The 20,893-nt window shown below is 36.3% G+C and overlaps 1 protein-coding gene across 1 annotated transcript; it reads left to right on the top strand.

The window, feature by feature from the left end:
• Positions 1-18,346: 18,346 nt before the first annotated feature.
• On the top strand, positions 18,347-20,876 carry LOC114180582 (replication protein A 70 kDa DNA-binding subunit B-like). The gene is made up of 11 exons (XM_028066893.1): positions 18,347-18,505; positions 18,606-18,873; positions 18,960-19,056; positions 19,132-19,253; positions 19,332-19,416; positions 19,485-19,617; positions 19,701-19,855; positions 19,958-20,078; positions 20,165-20,344; positions 20,429-20,506; positions 20,580-20,876. Exons 1-11 carry the CDS (start codon positions 18,347-18,349, stop codon positions 20,874-20,876), a joined length of 1,695 nt encoding a protein of 564 aa, XP_027922694.1.
• The last annotated feature ends 17 nt before the right edge of the window (positions 20,877-20,893 follow it).

Here is a 20,893-nt window from a genome sequence, read left to right on the forward strand (position 1 = left end):
TATGAGGAAACCAGTCAATCATACCATAAATAACAAGCATGTGAGGAAACAATAAGTTCTGCGTCAAGTCCCGCTCAAGCTAGGAGCCCTCGCTCAGGTGAGAGGAGTTCTCTCGCTCAAGCTTCAGGCTCTCGCTTAGGCGAAACTACGAACAAGGGTCATGGGGGTTTCGCGAACCCTCGCTTAGGCGAGGCCATCTCGCCTTAGCAAGATGGTGTTTCGCTCAAAACTCAGTTCTTCCGTCTGAGCGAGTGTTCGAGCTAAAACCCTTGGGCGAGCTTCTGTTACCTTTGCCTAGGCGAGACGAGCTCGCTTGGGCAAAAATAGTAGTTCCTTCCCACTGTTCTACGCCTGCAACCCAGAAACAACCAAGCACTCCCATACAGATCATTCACACACGAATACAATCACTTTCCATATTATTTTAAACATGAAACAGATGGAAACAAACCACATACTTCAAACACGAAAAGGATCTAGCTTCCCCTACCTGGAAAGAGCTAGCCAAACGACTCTGACGAGTGAGCACGACAGTTTTGAGAATGGGCTTGGGAGCTGGAAAATGGTGAAAACAGATTCCAAATGGGTTACCATGGTGAACCCTAACTGGACTACGAAAAACAAACCAGAGAATAAAGATATGAGTTGGAGGCTAACTTACATGGAGGAAGAACGACGCGGGACAAACTTGCTACAACGTAGAGGCAAACCCTAACAGAGGTTCTGTGGAGAGAAAAAGGAGGAGGAGTAAGGGTACTGATTTTGCAAATGAATGCATAATGGAAGGGTTAGGCTGCTTTAGGGGCCTTGGACACCCTATGGGCCAGCCCTTAGGCCCATTAGATTTTGGGGCAGCCCTTTAACATTGGGGCATGAAATAAGAGAGTCTTACAACAAATATTTTTAATGTGATAAGTATCATTTTATATTTACATTTTTAATATTTTTAAAATATTATAAGTTTAAATAGAGATTTTTTTTATCCAAAAATGTAAAAAAAAAATAATTAAACATTTAGGTGGAGTGGTTTGATATATAATTTTTTTTTTTAAATTTAATATGTATATATAAGTTGTAATTAAGTTTGATTACTAATTTGATCTCAAAATTGAGAGGGATCAAATTACTTCATTTAAAAAAAAATTAGAGAACCAAATTGGATCAAAATTATAAATAAGGGAACTAAATTGAAAACAAACATGGTCATGTGACAATAACATGACATGTGGCACTATACGGACACGGTATTAACGCCATTCTAACAAAAAAGATTAAATTGAACTTTTAAAAAAAATAAGAGGACTAAATTGAATAAATAAAAAATTAGGGATCTCCTTAAAAATTCTAATAAAATTAAAAGATCAAATTAGGTATTAAACTGAGTATTTAAAAGTATTTAGTATTTTAATTCACAATAGAGTTTCCAATAGAAAGTTTCATGAATTTTTATAAATAGTAAAATTGGACATAATCAAATAATAAAGATTAAGGATATAAATAAATTCACTTTCATTTGACTGAAGATGAATAAATTCAACTTTTTAAAATTGGGTATTGGTATTGTATTTACATTTACATATATTAGTTTAATATATTAATGTTTCTTTATATGTACATCTATCATTATTTTAAAGGTTAAAATACTCTATTAATCCTCATATTTGTTTGAAAATAAAAATTGGTCTCCATATTTTGGATTAGTCTTAGTTTGATCTTTATTTTTGTTAATGTGTATCAAATAGGTCCAAATCATTAACAATGTTAAAATGGTTAATGATTTTCTAAGTAGCCATGCAACTGTGGCTTCTTTTTTTATGTGGATTTATTATTATTTTTTTCAATATGTTAGGTTCAAATTACAAATTTTTCATGCTTTGTCGTTTTGGTTTGAAAATGCAAAATAGAGATTTGAAGAATTTGCGAACATTGATCATAGGTCGTCAACAGTGAAGGTGAGATTGACGCGTTGGGAGTGTGTTCATCATTGAGCGAAGCATGCTAGCAGTAAAGGTGAGTTTCAGTTTAGTAAATTGGTGTTCGTTGGTAGTTTTTGTTGATTGGGTTTAGGGTTTTGGCCGTCGTTGGGTGATGCATTTTGGTTTTGGGATGGGAATGTTATGTTCTTGGGGTATGAGCTATTCTTGATTTTGTAGTGTGTTGTTGATTGTTGGTGGTCTCCCACTTAATTTTAACTTTAAAATTTGTATAAGTTGTAGTCCCCTATTTCAATGTCATGTTTCAATGTTGGTATGGATTGTAATATGTAAATTTTTTACAAGTGTAGATGTGTGTGTGTGGGGAGGGGGGAGTGAGGGGGGGACAACAATGTCGTTATGTGACCATGATATGTGGAGTTATTTTAAGGCTCTTAATGGATTAAAAGGGTTGGGACATGTTGAAATGAAAGAGTTATGGTACTACATAGGAGGTGGGTCAGTATTTACTTAAAGAGGTATTGAAACAACCAAATAATGAACAGACACAAAATGAGTTCTTTGAAACCACCTTTGGCAAGTTATGAATGCATTCTTTGAGGCTATGCATATGGTGGGAACTTTTGTGTGATGACAAAGGGGGCTACACATATGGTTAACATAGTCAGGCTAAATGGTGTAGTTCATCTGTACGTGGTACACACAATGTCTGAACCTGAGATAATAAACATGATTGAGGGGATTGGGTTGGAGGAGTTGGTCTTTTTGAGGGTGATGATGAAGGTCAAAAAGTGTTAAAGCAAGGGGGGATGTTGATTAGGTAATTGTGAAAGTGAAAAATTGTTAAAGGAGATGTAATAAGGGTGATGGTGTAGGTAAAGTAGTGTCATAGTAGGGGGATGACCATGAGGGTGATGGTGAAGGTGAAAAAGTGTTAGAGCATGGGGATGACCATAAGGGTGATGGGGACAAAGAGGCGTTCAATGATGAAGGGCTAGTTGATATCAACATTGATTATGACATAGACAATGATTCATAGGATAGTAATGTGGATTGTGAAGTAGGAAATCTTCCAGAAGACCTTGCTGGAGCAACTGGTTCTAAACAAGAAGAGTGTAGTGATTCAGATGTTGATTCAAAAATAATTCCTAACTCACTAAAAAGTGAACCGAGTTGAGCTGACCTTTTTTTATCTCAACTCGTGGTGAGCCAATCCGTGTAAGTTGGGTTTGCTCATTTTGACACCCATAGAGGCAGATCTTATATGTGTATTGGATGGGGTTTTCTTCCTCCACCCTCAACTTTTCATCCTAAACCCTAAACCTTTTCATATTTCCCTTCTTAACCTTTGAATTTTTAACTTTTGTGGGGTTTGACTAGGGTAAAAACCCTATTTGATTGTTACTGCTCTTTCATTCACAACCACACCACACACCCTTTCTTTCTCTCCTCACTTTCTTTACTACTTTTTCTCATATCTCCTTACCCCTTTTACTTTTTTTCTGGTCTCTTAACCTCACCCCTTCCATCTCTTTCTTCAATTATCACTCACAAACAGCTCCTCATTAGTTTGTTTTTGGGCCACATCTCTTCACTTCGGATTCTCTTTCTTCATCATAAGGCGATGTGACCCCAACAAGGCTCATAGCTTGGGCTATTGGCTAGGCCCATTTTTTTCATTGTTGTTCTTAAATAAATACATATTTTGAATACTTTATTTTGAGTCTAATGTTTGGGCTTTATTGTGCAGCTCATGTCTACAACTTGTCCCATGAGTGGCCTAATCAAATAATGAGCCTGAAGCCCAATTCGTATTTCAGCCCATGAATCCATCTTTCTTCACGCATACACCTGAAGGTCTGCTTTAATTGGAATTGAAATGTGAATCTCGAAGCCCAATCAGCTTGTGCGTCACGCACCCTTTGTGGGCTTCCATTTGTATTAAGCAACCCATTTCTAATCTATAGTCACCAATGCGGACAATATGCCTTTCCCTCATTCCAGCATTCAAATTGGGCCTACGTCACAGCCCAAATTCTTCCAGGCCTCTACGTGACCAACATCAGAATAGGGGAAGCTCATTTTTTATCCCTGCATCACACGTTGAATCCAGCCATGTTTCTCTTCTCTACTACAGTTCACACCTTCATGTGTTGCCTCACCTTCGTCACGCATCACGCATATTAGTAGTTGTTAGGGTGCCGCTATTAGGGTTCAGTTGGTTTTCGTTTCACGCATACTAGTCGCTATTAGGGTTAAATTGGTTTTTGTTTCACGCCTTTCACCTTTTTCGTTAGGAAACTTTGCTAGATGGCAACCATTCCTTTTCCATGTTACGTTTTCCGACTGCCTTCTACTATAAAAGACAAGCCACTCTTTGTAAAACCCAGCTTAGATGAATGAATTGTGGTTTAATCCCTTTCTTTGTCAGCTCACCCTTCACCTTAGATGAGGATTTCTCCTCCTAGGGTTTCAACACCGTGAGTTATTCGTTCCATCTGTGAGATTTTGCTGCGATTTCAGTTGATTTCACCAAACAAATCAACATCTGGAGGCTGTTCTGATCATTCACCGTCGAATGGAGCTATTTCTCGCTGATTAACGGCACTGCCAGCCTCATCAAGTGGTATCAGAGCCAATCGGTTCTCGAAGTGTCGCAAGCTAAGTATTCTTCATCTCATTTTGTCTGTTTGTTTTTTTGCATCTGTATTGCTTCTGTCTTGTTCCTGGTTCATTTTGAGCTTCTATTTGCTCATTGCTCATTTTTGTTAAATTTGTGATGTTGTGGGGTTTTTCTCGCTGAAATTGGTTCGAAATACTTTGATCTGCTTTCTGAATCAATATTGATGGTAAAACATGTCTTAGCTTTATAATTTCATTTTCATATGCATTGTCAAGCTACTTAAGTCCAGTGATGCATTGATTTTGGCCATAACAGTTTCCTTAAAACAACATCATTTCAATTCTATTTGCTTCTAATGCTTGTTGTTTTTACTGTTTTGGCTTAGTATGTCTGTGAGATTATATTCACATTTGTTTGCACTGTTTCCATCGATTTCTAATAATGCAGAGCTCTTATGTTGTCTATGTGCATATATGCTTGTTGGAGCCAATCTATTATTGAAATTGGATTCATTCTTGTGGTGATTTGAATCATAGTTGTCCAGTTTATCTTTGACATTATTTCTATGAACTTTGATGCATAATTCTGCTAGTTCACTGTCATAGCTGTGCATTTCTTTATTGTTTCTGGATTAATACCTGATTCATGGTGCTATTTTTTTATGTTGGCCAATTCTGATTCCTGCTACTATTTGTCATTGATACCTGATTCATGGTGCTATTTTTTTCTGTTGGCCAATTCTGATTCCGCCACTGTTTGTCATTGATATCTGATTCATGGTGCTGTTATTCTATGGCCAATTCCAGTGTTATGTGAATCTGTCTTGTTATAGTTGGACTTTGTGTTGTTTGACAATTTCCATTTTGCACTTACCTATAATATTGCTTCTACATTGCACTGTCCGAGGGTTTCTTGCTGTCTTGTGTACTTTTCATCAATTTTTCTTTGTTTTTTTAAGTTGAATCAACTTTGAACTCTGTCATGTGCACTTGATCACTGATTTCGCATTGGCAATTGATACTGTTGTGAGTTGTTGTTTAAGATCTTTAAGAATTAAAAGGAATGAAAGAAAGTGAAAAAGAATATATGATGAGAAAAATCATTTGAAAGAGAATGAATCAGTCTTGATTGAATTTGAAAGGCTTAATTACTCGGATCATACCCTGTTAGACTCGAAAATTTCAAAATGGTACCCGCTTTGAACTTTGTCTCAATTTGGTACCCAGTTTCGTTTATTACATCAATGTAGTACATATTATTTGACGCCGTTAAGCTGGTTAACGTCTGATTTATTACTGTGTGTAAAATAAGAAAATTTGACTGACGTGGCAAGAGTGGAGTGTGTGATGTGTCTTAGCGGGAGGACTAGTTTGTGTAGATCAGAATTAGGTTATGATTTGGGGATTTCTGGAAGAGAGAAGTCCATTTGTCCGCGACGCGAAGCTGTGAGGTGCGTCACTGTCCAATTGAGGATTTTGTTGAGAACGACGTCCATTTGAGCTCGGGTGAAAGGTGCGCCACTGTTAAATTTTTTCATTCTGTGTGTTGATTGAAGTTTGTCGGGGTTGTAGGGTTTTTTTGATTAATGGTTTCTATTTTTGAATATTGCGATGATTCGATGGTGGGGTTTAGTGTTTTCAGTTGTTTAATGTTTTGTGTGTTTGAATATTGTGCGTTTTTGGTGTTATGTGGTTAATGGATGATTTGTATATTACTTTTAGTTGATAGTGTGGTCCCGTGTTTTTTTGAGCTTGTGGTCCCCCATTGTAATTGGTTTGTTGGTGTGATAGTGGTATGAAATGTAATATTGGCTTTATTGGGTGGGTTTTTTTGAAATTTTTCAGGGTTGTATATATATAGCTTTGTGTGTTGACATGGATGATGAACGTTTTGAAGTGGTATTTCACCATGGGGGAAGGTTTGAGAGGAATGGGTCATTGCAATACGTAGGAGACTTAAGTATTTTAGCATGTGACTCAGACACTTGGAGTTACTTTGAGATATTGGGTATTTTGAAGGAAATGGGTTATGCAAATGTAAAGGAGATGTGGTATTCAGTTGGGGGAGGATCTGTTTTGGAAGGGAGGTTAGAATTATTGTCTGATGACCGAGGGGCATGTCATATGGTGAATATAGCAACTCTCAATGGTCAAGTTCATTTGTATGTTGTGCATAGAGTGGACGAACCTCAAGTAGTTAATATGTTAGAATATCATCCTATTGAGGTTGGGGCTGACGTTAATGTGCAGAATGGAAGTGAGGTACATGTTGATGTGGAGGTGAATGATGGTCCAGTTGAGGAAGTGGTGGGGGTGAGTGAGGGTCCTGCTGGAGAAGATGTGAGGGTGAGTGAGGGTACTGCTGAGGTTGATGTGGGTGTGAATGAGGGTCAAGTTGAGGTTGATGTGGAGGGGGTTGAGGGTCCAGGTGAGCAAGATGTGAGGGTGAGTGAGGGTACAATTGAGGTTGATGTGGAGGTGAATGAGGGTCCAGTTGAGGTTGATGTGGAGGTGAATGAGGGTCCAGTTGAGGTTGATGTGGAGGGGGTTGAGGGTCCAGCTGAGCAAGATGTGAGGGTGAGTGAGGGTCCAGTTGAAGAGAATGTGAATGAACCTGATGGGAATGATTTTGATGTAAGTAGTTGGGATGAGTCTCTTGAGGATTCTTTTAATGAAGAAGAATTGGTGGATGTTAGTATCCATAATGAAGATGACCCTTTGGAAGATAATGACGTGGAAGGGGAAGTTGGGATTGATGAAGTTGAGAATAAGGAAACCTGGGCATGGTTTTTGGAACTTTTGGTTGATGATCTTGGCGGACCAGAACTGTGTGCAGGAATAACTTTTATGTCAGACCAACAGAAAGTGAGTTATCTTGTCTCAATACTTTTTTACATTTGTACTTTCATTTATTTGTTATGTAGTCTAATTATTACAATTTTGTGTCAAGGGTCTACTGCCAGCATTACAAGATTTATTACCTGGGGTTGAGCAGCATTTTTGTGTGCGCCACATATATGCCAACTTTCGCAAAATATTTCCTGGGAAAAATGTTAAAAGACTGTTATGGAAGGCAGCAACATGCACTCACCCTCAAGCTTGGGAGGCAGTTATGAGGGACATGAAGGAGGTCAATGAAGATGCTTTCAAGCATTTGTTAGCTATTCCACCAAGGTAGGGTTTCCATTAACTTTGATTTTTATTAGTAGCGCAAACTGTTAACATGTTCTGTAGTGCTAACTGTTACATTTCATTTTGATGTTTCCCACTAGATTTTAGTCTAGGTCCAGGTTCAGTGGCAAGGCTGTTTGTGACACAATTGTGAATAATATGAGCGAGGCCTTCAATAGTGTAATAGTAAGTGCAAGAAGTAAGCCAATCATCACAATGATGGAGGACATAAGAATATATCTCATGAAAAGACGGTCAAGAAATAGGACCAAGGTGAAGAGCATTGAAGGATCCCTTTGCCCGAGAATAAAGAAGAGAATGGACAAAGAAATTGAGAAGACCAAATATTGGATACCCTGGTATGTAGTAATTGTTGTATTCATAAACTGTGTTTAATAGTTGTTTTCATAAAGCTTACATTTAAATGTGTTGTTTTGATAGTTGGGCTGGAGAGAAATTGTTTGAGGTCAGGCACATGTCCATGCTGGGTGACAAATTTGTGGTGAACCTTGATGAACATGACTGTACCTGCAGGAAGTGGACAATTATTGGACTACCTTGCTGCCGCTCAATTTCTGCCATGAGATTTCTTAATCTGAATGTGGACCAAGTTATCCCGCACTGGTTTAGAAGATCAACATATGAAGAAACATACACTCCAATCATATACCCAGTCAACGGTCCAAATGTGTGGGAAATGAATACCAACATAGAAGTCATGCCACCAGCTAAACGAATCTTACCAGGGAGACCAAAAAAGAAACGCAGACTTGAGTCTTGGGAATTAAGAAAAGATGACATGCGAGTCAGACAAGGTGGGACACGAAAGAGGTGTGCTATATGCAGACAGCTTGGCCATAAAAAAAATAGTTGCCCCCAAGCACCTGAACCAGATGAGTCTGCAACTCAGGAACAAACACAACCACATAATGACTCTACAACAGAGGCACCAGAGGCACCAACACAGCCACCAACAGAGGCACCAGCAGAGGCACCAGCAGAGGCACCAGCAGAGGCACCAACACAGCCACTAACACAAGCACCACCAGAGGCACTCACACAAGCACCACCAGAGCCACCAACACAACCACCAGTAGATGCAACACAGCCACCAAATGAGACAAATCCACAACCAACAAATCATCAAGTTCAGCAGACACATCCACGCAGACAACTTGCAAAAACTTTGGGGAGGAAAAAATTGCCATTCAGGAGAGGAGTTGCTTGGAAACCATGAAGTTTGTTGGGATGATGTATTTTGATGTGCACTTTGACATGGTTTTTTTTGTTTGAACCGGAATGTGTATTTTGGGATGATGTATTTTGGGATGATGTATTATAACTGGAACTTCTTTATTTTCTAATGGAATGTGTATTTATCAAATTGTGTACTACTACAATCAGTGTTCATATGTTGTGTTTATTGCCAAATACCCTTTCTTAAGTTCGAATAAATAATAGACAGAACAATGAAGATAACAACTGAAACTTCTCATTCATTTAAACTTCCACTAAATTACAATCATTGTACAAAAAACAACCCACAAATTACAATGATTCCTCTTAACACTAAATCACTTCAACGAATTTTAAACAGCGCAAATACAAGGATGATGTTAACGAACCCCAAAAAAAAATCATCCCAATTAAAAAGTTAACCCATTTCTCATAATCTATTACGACTTTCTCCAGATCAGTAATCGTTTTGCTTTGTCTTCCAATAGTTGCATTCCTTTCATCCACATTTTCTTCATTGCACCATTTAAAGTAATTGCATCCTTTGAAACCCTCATTTGCACTTCGCTGTTCAAAAATACCAATCAACAAATGTCAACAAATGTCCTTAACATCCACCTCTACTCTAAGAACTAAACTAAGCAGAATCATAGCTCAAACCTTATAGTTAGGGCAACCCCAGAATTGTTTTCCCCCATTCTTCATTGTTCTTGCCACCTTCAACACTGCAATCTCCCCACAATAACAAGTTGGAGATCCATCTGATGACCCACACCACCCAGGACGACAAGAGACGTTGTGGTTCTGACCCACATGAACAAGAAGAACAACCCTGGCTTCGTGCGCGAGACATTTTGTTCGACGAATTGAATGCTCTGTGATGAAGAAAAAGATGAAAATGGAGATTGGGGCCAAACCACTGTTAGGGAAAACATTTAATCACACAACTTATTTAAATAAATCCACTGTACACGTTAACAGCTTAAATGCCACTGTACAATTACAAACTGTGACACGTATCAGTTATACTATGTCACGTCACCTGACTCTTAACGGCGTTTGTGATAATTTAACGGGAGGTACTACATTGATGCAATAAACAAAACTGGGTACCAAATTGAGACAAAGTTCAAAGCGGGTACCATTTTGAAATTTTTGAGTCTAACAGGGTATGATCCGAGTAATTAAGCCAATTTGAAAACATTATTTGTTTCAGCAAAATACAAGTTCTCTTGCATAATTCAAAAAATGAATACTGCTATTTTCAATGTCAATTGCATATGCTCTTGATTCAACTTATTTTTGAGTCTTGTTTGATTTTGGTTTTGTGTAATCATATTCTAAATACCTTCCTTAGGTTCCTTTTGTGTGCCTTCTTTATTTGTTAGCTTGTTTTACTTGCTTGTCTTTATTGGCTATTCTTTGAGTTTGTCTATTAAATCCATCACTTGATGTTGTCCTTGCCTTATATTTGAGCTTTTATTATTTTTCCGATTTTTTTGCTCCCAGACAGCAATTTGCTTTGCTTTTGTTCTTTTTGGATTCTACAATCTCACTGTTTTGGCAGCCTTTGTAGGTGAAGCCTCTTCTTGAAGGTGGAGTTGTGAGTGATTCTACTGGGTGGAAGTAAAATGCCGAGAGGAATTGTGGAGTGAGCTGGGACTTAAAGAAGGCGTGCAAACACTTGAGGGATACATTTTGGGGCTAGACCGAGAGAGCTCATGCATGAAGAGGAATCCAACCACTTTCTTTTATTTTCTTTTTGTGCTATTTTGTTTTGGATGTCACGATTTTTGTATTGTAAATTTTTCAGTTTTTCCTTTTCATTTGGCTTAGGTGGGAAAATGCTTTAGAGCAATCTCATCCTTAGCAAGGTTTGTAATATTTTTAATTGTGTTTAGTGTGAAGCATTAAGGGGTTCCAAAGGCCACTTGTATCTTAACTTAGGATTTAATTTTTTTCTAGTTTATGTTTTAAGTCTTTATGTTTTCTACTTTTATGTTTTAAATGTCCAGGTTTTGTGTGTGATTTGTATGTTAAAATTTTTGTTTTAGGTCACCGTGATATCTAGGTGCCATGCCTTTAAAACCTAGTTGACCTTCTTTTGGTCTTTAGGTTTTAATTAGTCCACACACTTTGAACAAAAAAAATGTTTTTCACAATTAATGTGTTTTTCTTAGAATTTTCATTGATAAATTTTGTGAAATTTGTTTAGAGATCTCTGGCTAGGAAAGGCTTGGTTTCTAAGCCTGTCCAAGAGACTCACCTCACTTTCCTGGAGGTACTTCTAGATCACTTTCACTCCATTTTCTCTTTAGGAATTCTTCAAGTCTCTTTGTGAAAAATTGTTTTGGTAAAAGTGTTTCAAAAACACATTTGAAAATGAGTTGTTCTATTTATAGCAGTTTGTATTTAGGTAGGCATACCATTCGTAGTGACATTCCATTCTTTAGGAAAGATATATGACCAATATTATTTAGAGATTGGATGTGGGATATTGAGAAATTGGTGCAACCATTGTTTAGTACATATGCTCAATATGACATTCTTAGGCATGTTACTTTTAGGTTTGTAGGACGTGCATCTGAGTGGTGGCAAGAAAGGCAGTCTATAGTGAAAAAGGGAGAGAATCATGCATTAACACATTCTATGAATTGAAAGCATGCATGTGGAAACATTTCATTCCTCGTTCATTTAGGATAACTCGAGAGCAACAATCTAGGATAAAAACTTTATTAACATAGGTGATGCATTCATCCAAAATCTTGCCAAGTTTTTTAGACAAGAAAAAGATTTTAAGAACAATCTGGAATCGCTCTTGAGTAAGCAAAGAGAAAGAGCACAACATAAAAGAGCACAACATAAGAGGGAGAAAAAAAGGCTTGAAAAGATTAGAACTTTTGAAAAAAAAAATTAGGAGTGCAAGAGAAAAGCTTGAGAAGCTTTGTGCTGAGGAAAAGAAAAAAGAACAAGAAGAAAAGAGATGAGGAAGAAAAGGCAAAAAAGGAGAGTCTTAGAAAAGCCAAAGAAGAGAATGAGAGAAAAGAATTTGAAGAAAGAGAGAAAATAAGACAGGAGACTGAGCTTGATATAAAATCACAATTGATAGAGTTAAATAGCATTTCAAAAGAAAAGGGAACTTATTGTTAGGGATTTGGTGTACCATCCTTCACCAATTCCTTTCATGAAGACCCAATTTTCAAAGGGAGTTCTCCCATCTTTAAACTCTTCTCACTTTTTCATTAAATATTTTGTTTTGTTTCCCTCTCCAACATTTTGTTCTCCATCTCATCCACTTATTTCATACTCCTCAACATATTGTGCCAAAAAACACTTTGACTTTAAAACTCTTTTCAACTATCATTTAAGTCAAAGTGTAAGACACTTTTTCTGTGAAGTGGGCTGGATATCACCTTTTTTAAACTTAAAAAGCCCATTTTCACACATTACATAGCCAAATATATTGCATGGTCATTATGATTTTAATGCCATTTTGTTCGATGATTGATGAATATTTATTTTTGATCCTGGTGGAACCTTCAATTTGGTTGCTTTGAGCCTTCAACAACCCTCTTAATCTGAGGACAGATCCTCTTCAAGAGGGAGGGGATGATGATGTGACCCCAACAAGGCTCACAACTTAGACCCATTTCTTTCATTGTTGTTCTTAAATAAATACATGTCTTGAATATTTTATTTTGAGACTAATGTTTGGGCTTTATTGTGCAGCCCATGTCTACAACTTGTCACATGAGTGGGCTAATCAAATAATGAGCTTGAAGCCCAATTCATATTTCAGCCCATGAATCCTTCTTTCTTCACGCATGCATTTGAAGGTCTGCTTTAATTGGAATTGAAATGTGAATCTCGAAGCCCAATCAGCGTTGCGCGTCACACTCCCTTTGTGGGCTTCCATTTGTTTCGACCAGCCCATTTGTAATCTACAGTCACCAATGCAGACAACATGCCTTTCCCTCATTCCAACATTCAAATTGGGCCAACGTCTTTCAGGCCTTTGCGTGACCAACATCAGAACAAGGGAAGCTCATTTTTTATCCCTGCATCACGCGTCGAATCTAGCCCTGTTTCTCTTCTCTGCTAGGGTTCACACCTTCATGTGTTGCCTCACCTTTGTCACGCATCACGCATACTAGTCGTTGTTAGGATTAAGTTTGTTTTCGGTTCACGCCTTTCACCTTTGTCGTTAGGAAACTTTGTTAGACGACAACCATTCCTTTTCCCTATTACATTTTTCGGCTACCTTCTACTATAAAAGGCAGACCACTCTTTGTAAAACCCAGCTTAGATGAATGAACTGTGGTTTAATCCCTTTCTTTGTGACCTCACCCTTCATCTTAGATAGGGATTTCTCCTTAGGGTTCCAACACCATGAGTGTTGTGGATGTCCGTGAGAGAACGAGAGTGATTCGTTCCATTTGTGAGATTCCTCTATGATTTCAGTTGATTTCACCGAACAAATCAACATGTGGAGGTTGTTCTGATCATTCACAGTTGAATGGAGCTCTTTCTCGTCGATTAACGGTGCCACCGACCTCATTATAAGGTAAGTTTGTTTTTGTTAAGGGACTAGGGGTTAGTTTTGGGTAGATGAAAAATATGAGATATAACGCTATTTTTCACGTTTTGGAGTCACCAACTTGTAGGAAGCGATACAAGTGACTTTCGTAAGTCAGTTTGGTGGTCATCAGCTTGTAGAATGCGATAACACCAACTTTCAAAAGTTGGTCTGGTTCAGGAATCAGAACTATTGGCTATCACAAACCAAAACCACCGTCTTTCACAATTCATTTGTACCCTGCATTTCAAAATCCGGTGCACCTGAATTTCAAAATCCGGTACACCTAGATTTCAAAATTAGGTGCACTCGGATGTTAGAATCCGGTGATGACGGATTTCCGATCTTCTTTTGCATTTGATAACCCCCATTTTTTAGCTTTCGATTTTAACAAATTTTACACCTTAATTAACTGAAAAATGCTTATAAAAATCTGAAATCACAAATATATTATATGATTCGTGAACCGAAAGTGGAATGATGGAAAGCTGAGATACAAAAGAGAAAAGAGAAAGAGGAACAAGAACGACAAAGAATAATTGAACAATAAAGAAGTTGAAAGCGCAGTTACAAAATCCAAAATGTTGTTGGAATGAAAGGGAAGAAGAATCAATGAAGAATAGCTCTAGAAGGAAGAAGAACCACCTCCAAAACATCTTTGCAATGTAATGAAAGTGAAAACGACTAAGTTGGGGTGCAAAATATCAGTAAATATAGCTAGGCAAAGTTGGTGAAGAGTAATTAAGGTTGGTAAGAAATTATTACCGTTTACCTTGTTTCATTTTTAATTTTTTTATGTGGTCATAATGGTCATCAGAAAAACATTTGGAGGTGCAGGAAGAAAAGTTGGGGGTGCAGAAGAAATGCCCGTATTGGATGCTCAATTCATGAAGCGGAAGCCCGACATGGTTTGGTTTTATCAACTTCGACATGTAAACCAAGCTTGAGCTGTATAGATTAGTTGTCAATCTATTGAATATGTCATATGCAGAACTTACTAATGGATTGAATATTTAACTAATGGATTATCAGAGGACACTGCACTTATGTAGTGAAAATTCACCCACGATAATCGATTAGGTAAATTCCCTAATCCACTAATCTCAACAGCAAAACTCTGATTTAAAAATAGATTTGAAAATCAGTTTGAAGGTTACGCATAACTGAATCAAGAAGAGATTTTTCTGAGATTGAGGTTCGTAGAGTTCTTGCTTTCTTGGAGATCATTTAATTAGACATTTAAGAAGATTGATGATGGATTCAATCTAGATTTGATAATCAGTTTGAAGGTTACGCATAACTGAATCAAGAAGAGATTTTTCTGAGATTGAGGTTCGTAGAGTTCTTGCTTTCTTGGAGATCATTTAATTAGACATTCAAGAAGATTGATGATGGATTCAATCTTTGAGGGTCAAGCTTGGCTTTAGGATTGAGTGTCACATATGCACATCCATTAGGTGTATTCGTTCCTTGCTCTCTTTTGAATTGTATTTATGTTCATTGTTGATTCACTGTGTGAGTGAAGGTCTAGGTGCAACTGTGTGGAGGCATTGCATCTAGGCGGAGTTCTTGATTTGTAGATCAAACACCTTAGTCTTTAGGGTCTTGAATTATATAGATGCTCTTGTAATTCTTGTAACTCTATTGATTTACTGAAATCCTCCTAAGTTCGGGTTGTCTAGGAGAAGACTGGTCCTAGATTCATTTTGAATCGAACCAATATAAAAATTGTGGTGTTCTTTTGTTTCTTTCATCTTCTATGTCTTCCTAATTGATTAAATTAACTACAAACTTTGAAAGTTTGTGATTGGAATTTTAAAGATTAAAGATAGTGATCAAGATTTCCTTAAATTCATTGAAAAACCAAAATAACCAATTCACCCCTCTTTGTTAGGTTATTAGACACATCAGTTTTAATAATTTGTAATATCAATTTTTTCTTTACACCATTAATACTTATCATTCGGTTTGTTATTTGTTCCTGCAGAGAACAAATAAGATAGGTTAGGCACAAGCGTCACCTTACCACGTAGTCCGCTATCTCCTTAGTTGGTCTCTTCCCAGTCGATACATGTCGGCTTGAACCTAGGGGGGCTTACCTGCAGAAGAGTCTCCGAAGCTCAAGTAAGTCAAAGCTCTCAGAGTCAAATCAGTGATTAATGAATGCGTACCTTTAAATGATGGGGTCCACGTGTATTTATAGAGCATTAATGACGTTTGACCATTTCATAGCCTGGGCCTTGACTTGGGCTCTAGTTTGGGCCATGAGTGGGCCTGGGCCCTAACCCAGGCCCTTGAGACCTATTGAACGCGGGGGCTTCTATTTTCGCTATGTTATTGGAGTAGTCGGGCTGGGCCCTAACCTTACCAGATATGCTCGAGTGGTCGGTCTAGACCGACTACTTGCCTAGATGGCTTATGTTGGTGATTTGAGGTGCAGGTTGTCCTCTTAGATATTTAGTTTAGGTTAAAACCGGTACAAGTTAGGCTAACTCGGCCTAGCCTGGGTACTTGGCGGTCTCGATGTGCACATTGTTTACTTGGTCGAGTTCGGCTAGGTACGGTACATTATTTGTTGGTAATTCTTGTACTTTTTTTCATTCTTCGCTGATAAAGAAAAATTGCGCCTTCATGATAACTCAATTGTCGATTGAAAATCCAAATATAACGGTTAAATGTTGATATATATATATATATATATATATATATATATATTAATAATACAATTCAAGGTAGCACAAAAGGCAACTTTTTAAATGAACCACAAAAAGCAAAACACACAAAATTATCCCAAAATAGTATATTGTAACATTATCTTTGGTTGACAAGTGGCACAGTCTCGCGACGACACGTGTCACTCATCTTCTAAACCCTAATTCCTTCACACTTCACTCTTCTCTCACTCTCTTCCTGAAACACTCTTCTCTCACCTTCTCTCTCTACCCTAACCCTAACAACTCTTCTCTCACTCTCTGCCGTCAACATTCTTCTCTCACTCTCTCCCTCTGCTGTAACCCTAACAACTCTTCTCTCACTCTTTGCCGTCAACACTCTTCTCTCACTGTCTCTCTCTGCCGTCATGCTACTTTTTCCGATCATTTTGTGGTTTTGCCTTCACCTTTTCCTCTTCATTTTTTTTCTCTCATCTCCGATCATTTTTTCGTTTTGTATTTATGGTTTCTTTAGGTTTTATCCGATGACTTTTAGATTTTGCCTTCACCGTTTACTCTTTATGTTTTTTCTCTCATCTCCGATCATTTTTTCGTTTTGTATTTATGGTTTCTTTAGGTTTTATCCGATGACTTTTAGATTTTGCCTTCAACGTTTACTCTTTATGTTTTTTCTCTCATCTCTGATCATTTTTTCGTTTTGTATCTATGGTTTCTTTAGGTTTTATCCGATGAGTTTTAGTTTTTGCCTTCACCGTTTACTCTTTATGTTTTTTCTATCATCTTCGATCATGTTTCGTTTTGTTTTTGTTGTTTTATTAGGTTTTTCCCGATTAGTTTTTCGTTTTGCCCTCACCGTTTACTCTTTCTGTTTTTTCTATCATCTCTGATCCTGTTTTTTCGTATCAGTTCTTGGTTGATTTCACATTTTTTATGGTTTCTCCGATCATCTCCGATCATTTTTTGCTTATTTTTTAGGGTTTATTTTTATCTTTTTGTGTTTTTTGTGTTTTATTTTTCGATGCTAATTTTTTTGTTTTTACAGGCTGATTTCATATTTTTTAGGTTTTCTTCCACCAGGTATTGATTTTCCCTTCACTTTCTATTCAGATTTACAGGATTACCTATTTTGTAGGTTTTGAAGATTGATATACAAGATGTCTCCAAATGACAGTCATGAGTTTATTCTGAATTTGGAAGTCATTGGAACTCAACTCAATTTAATCTCTTCATGTTTGATTATCAGTGGTTGTTGATTTGTTGGTTGTTGATGTTGTTCATAAATACTTTTTAATATTAATCTTGATTTTTTTTCTTGATCTTTTTAAAATGAATTACTCAGTTTTATTCATTGCAACGCAAGGTGGACCTGTTTTCTCATTCACTGTAAGAATTCAATGCAGAGGAAGTAATGTTTTTTATGCATATGATTTCTAATAATGTTTTTTATGCATATGATTTCTAACCTTATAATTTATTTCTAAGCTTATGATAATTTTTTTTTATGTAGGTTTACCCATATTTTATGTTGGAGTCCTCAGTTAATTAACATTAGGTCTTTTCTTTCCTTTATCTTCAATGCAGCTACATGACTACATCATGTTACTTCTTTCCTTTTTCAGCTTTGTCATCTCTTCATAATTTTGTTTGTCTTCTTTCGTTTTTCTTGAAACCTTCAAACAATATATTTATTTCCTTTTAAATGTCCTTCAGCATTTATTTTGCTTTTGCTGTCTGCCATATTTTCCTTTTATTCCACAACATTGAGCCGTGTGAAAAAGAGCTTTTGTTTTTTTCTCTGTTCTTCATATGTTTGACCATTTGCTTTTCCCACATTTTACTCTTTTTGGGAAACCAAAAGCAGAGTATGCGTATGGTTTTGGTTTGAATGAACCATAGTATGCATTTCATAAAAGTTGTTTTTCTTTCTTCTGTCCCCTTTATATGTTTGACAGTTGCTTATCCCGATTTTTACTGAATTTGTGTAACCAACACCACAGCATGCGTACGGTTTTCCTTTTCATTTTTTATGTCTACAAATACATCAGACTATTGTTATGTTTTGATGTTCTATACAAATACATCTATCCACAACATCCTTTCTTCACTATTGCCTAATTTTCTGTTTTCTTTACACCATGTCTGCTTTGCAAAAACAAACCCAGTCATTACAGGAACTGAACCCGGAGAAGGAAAGCTGGAATATTGTTGCAAGAGTGGTAAGGTTATGGTTTGTAGAAGATTACACAAAAGGAAAATCTCCATTTTCCATGGAGATTGTTCTTCAAGACAAAGAGGTACTATACCATACTATAAACGTTCATCATTTTTTTAGTTTTCTTAATTTTTTAGTTACCATGTTATATTATAATGTTTCATATGAAACTTTTCTTGCAGGGTGTCCTAATCCATGCGTCTGTTAGACGCACACTGATATACAAATTCCAATCTAAAATCAAAGAGGATAAGGTTTACTACATTCAGTCTTTTAGTGTTTCATGTAATGGTGGTTCTTATAGAACTACAAATCATGCCTATAAGATCAACTTCCAATTTGGAACCAAGGTCAATTTGGTAGAATCTACCTTAGTTCCCAATATTAGTACTGCATACACCCCTTTTTCAACCATCCAAGCACCTGGTTTTGACACAGATTACTTAGTTAGTAAGTATATTAATTTTTTTTCTTCTTTTTGCGTTAAAATTTTTATTCATTTTTTATTTTTTCATTGTTTTATTTTATATTTTTAGATGTCATTGGAATGTTGACTGGTGTTGGAACACAGAGAGAGTTAGAGAAAGGTGGTAAGAAGACCAAGATGAATGTCATCCTTATTCAATCTGATGGGTAAGATTATTGTTGTTCTTTGCACTTTATGTTTAACATTATTCTTATCTAACGAAATTTTACATCATGCAATAGTTATCGACTGGAGTGTACTTTATTTGGTCAATATGTTGATATGTTAAATGCATTTCTTGCGTCTGAAGAGGATCAATATGTTGTCATTGCTTTACATTATTGCAAAGTGAAGATCTTCCAAGGTAACTAACTTTTTGACATATTTTTACAAATGGAGTAACTTTTTTAAAAATTGTTTGACATCTTTATATATTTTATAGATAAAGTTTCTATTCAAAACTGTATGAACTGTACGAGGATAATTTTTAACTGTGATGGTGAAGATGCTACCAAGTTGAAGAAAATGTAAGTACATTTTGCATTTATTTTATTTTATTTTATTTTTTTCGTTTAATTTGCCTTTTTTTGTGTAGGATGTGGGATAGTACTGAATCTCCTTCTCAACCTCTTACCCAACTTGGTCAGTCTTCAAAAGTTAGCTTAGAAGAAGATTTCATTAAGCTGCATCCTAGATGCTCAATTGAAGGTCTTAAAGATTTTGAACAGGTTAAATTATTTTCCTCTCTCTTTCATTTAAATTGTTTAGTTTGAATACTCTGCTTTATATTGTTGCATTATTTATGTTCCAGGAAAGTACTTTTGTAGTGAAGGCTACTATCAAACATGTTCTAGATCATGATGATTGGTGGTACACAGCATGTATCTGCAACAAAGCTGTTTATCCTGACTCCAAAATGTTTTTTTGTGAGAAATGTAACAAACATGTCATTAAGGTTACACCTAGGTAATATTATTAATCTTCATAATTATTTTTTCTGTAATTTTTCTAATTTTACTGATAGACATATTTGTATAAATCACTAATGTTGTATTTATCTTTGCTTAGGTTTAAACTTAGACTTCGTGTAATTGATGCTACTGATTCTACAACTTTTGTTGTATTTGATCGTGATGCAAGTGCAATGTTGAAGAAATCATGCTCTGATATTCTTGACTTACAAGACAAGGTTAAGTATCCTATATATTGAAATAAATCATGATGAAATTATTTTTCATTCATTTCAATCATTTGCATTTCTACTTCTTTTTATAGAACACTGCTGCTGGTAACTTGCCTAAAGAGTTTGAAGTCCTCATTGATAAGACCTATCTGTTCAAAGTTGAGTGCAAGAATGATTATAATAGCAAATTTGAGCAATCATTTAGAGTTAAAAAAGTCTGCATGGATGAAAAAATCATTGAAAGCTTTACTGATGTTGAACTTAAGTCTTTGGTAAGATCTGATTTATTTCTGTTTATATTTTTTCATATATGTAGTTTTATTTTTACTATTTTTTGACTTTACTATATTTGTTAGGATGTATACTCTGCAAATGAAGAAGAAAGTAAACTTAAGCAGATTACAAATGAGATTGCACCTGATACCATTGCAGAGGTATGTTAATATTACAACTATACTTATTTTTCTAAATGTTTTTATATGCTAACTTTTTCAAGTTTATTTTTAGGATTTGCTGCTCAAATTCACTGAAGAATCAAATGATGTTGAGCCTGTAAGTGATCATTTGAACACTATAGAATCAAGCCCTGTTTCTACAGTGGAAGCTTTTGTCAATCAACCTTTAATTGATGTTGAAAATGATGACTTAACCCATAAAGAATCATCTCATTTGGATAATCTTAGCTTTGATTTGGCTACCAAAGCACGTGTCCCGGCAATTAAAAGGCAGAATCGATCTGCGGCTCAAGAAAACAAGAAGATCCCAGTGAAGATGTTGAAGAAGAACATCAAGATTGAAAAGTGAATGAAATTTGTACTAGA

This window comes from Vigna unguiculata, chromosome 4 (assembly GCF_004118075.2).
Source record: "Vigna unguiculata cultivar IT97K-499-35 chromosome 4, ASM411807v1, whole genome shotgun sequence".
Lineage (NCBI taxonomy): Eukaryota > Viridiplantae > Streptophyta > Magnoliopsida > Fabales > Fabaceae > Vigna > Vigna unguiculata.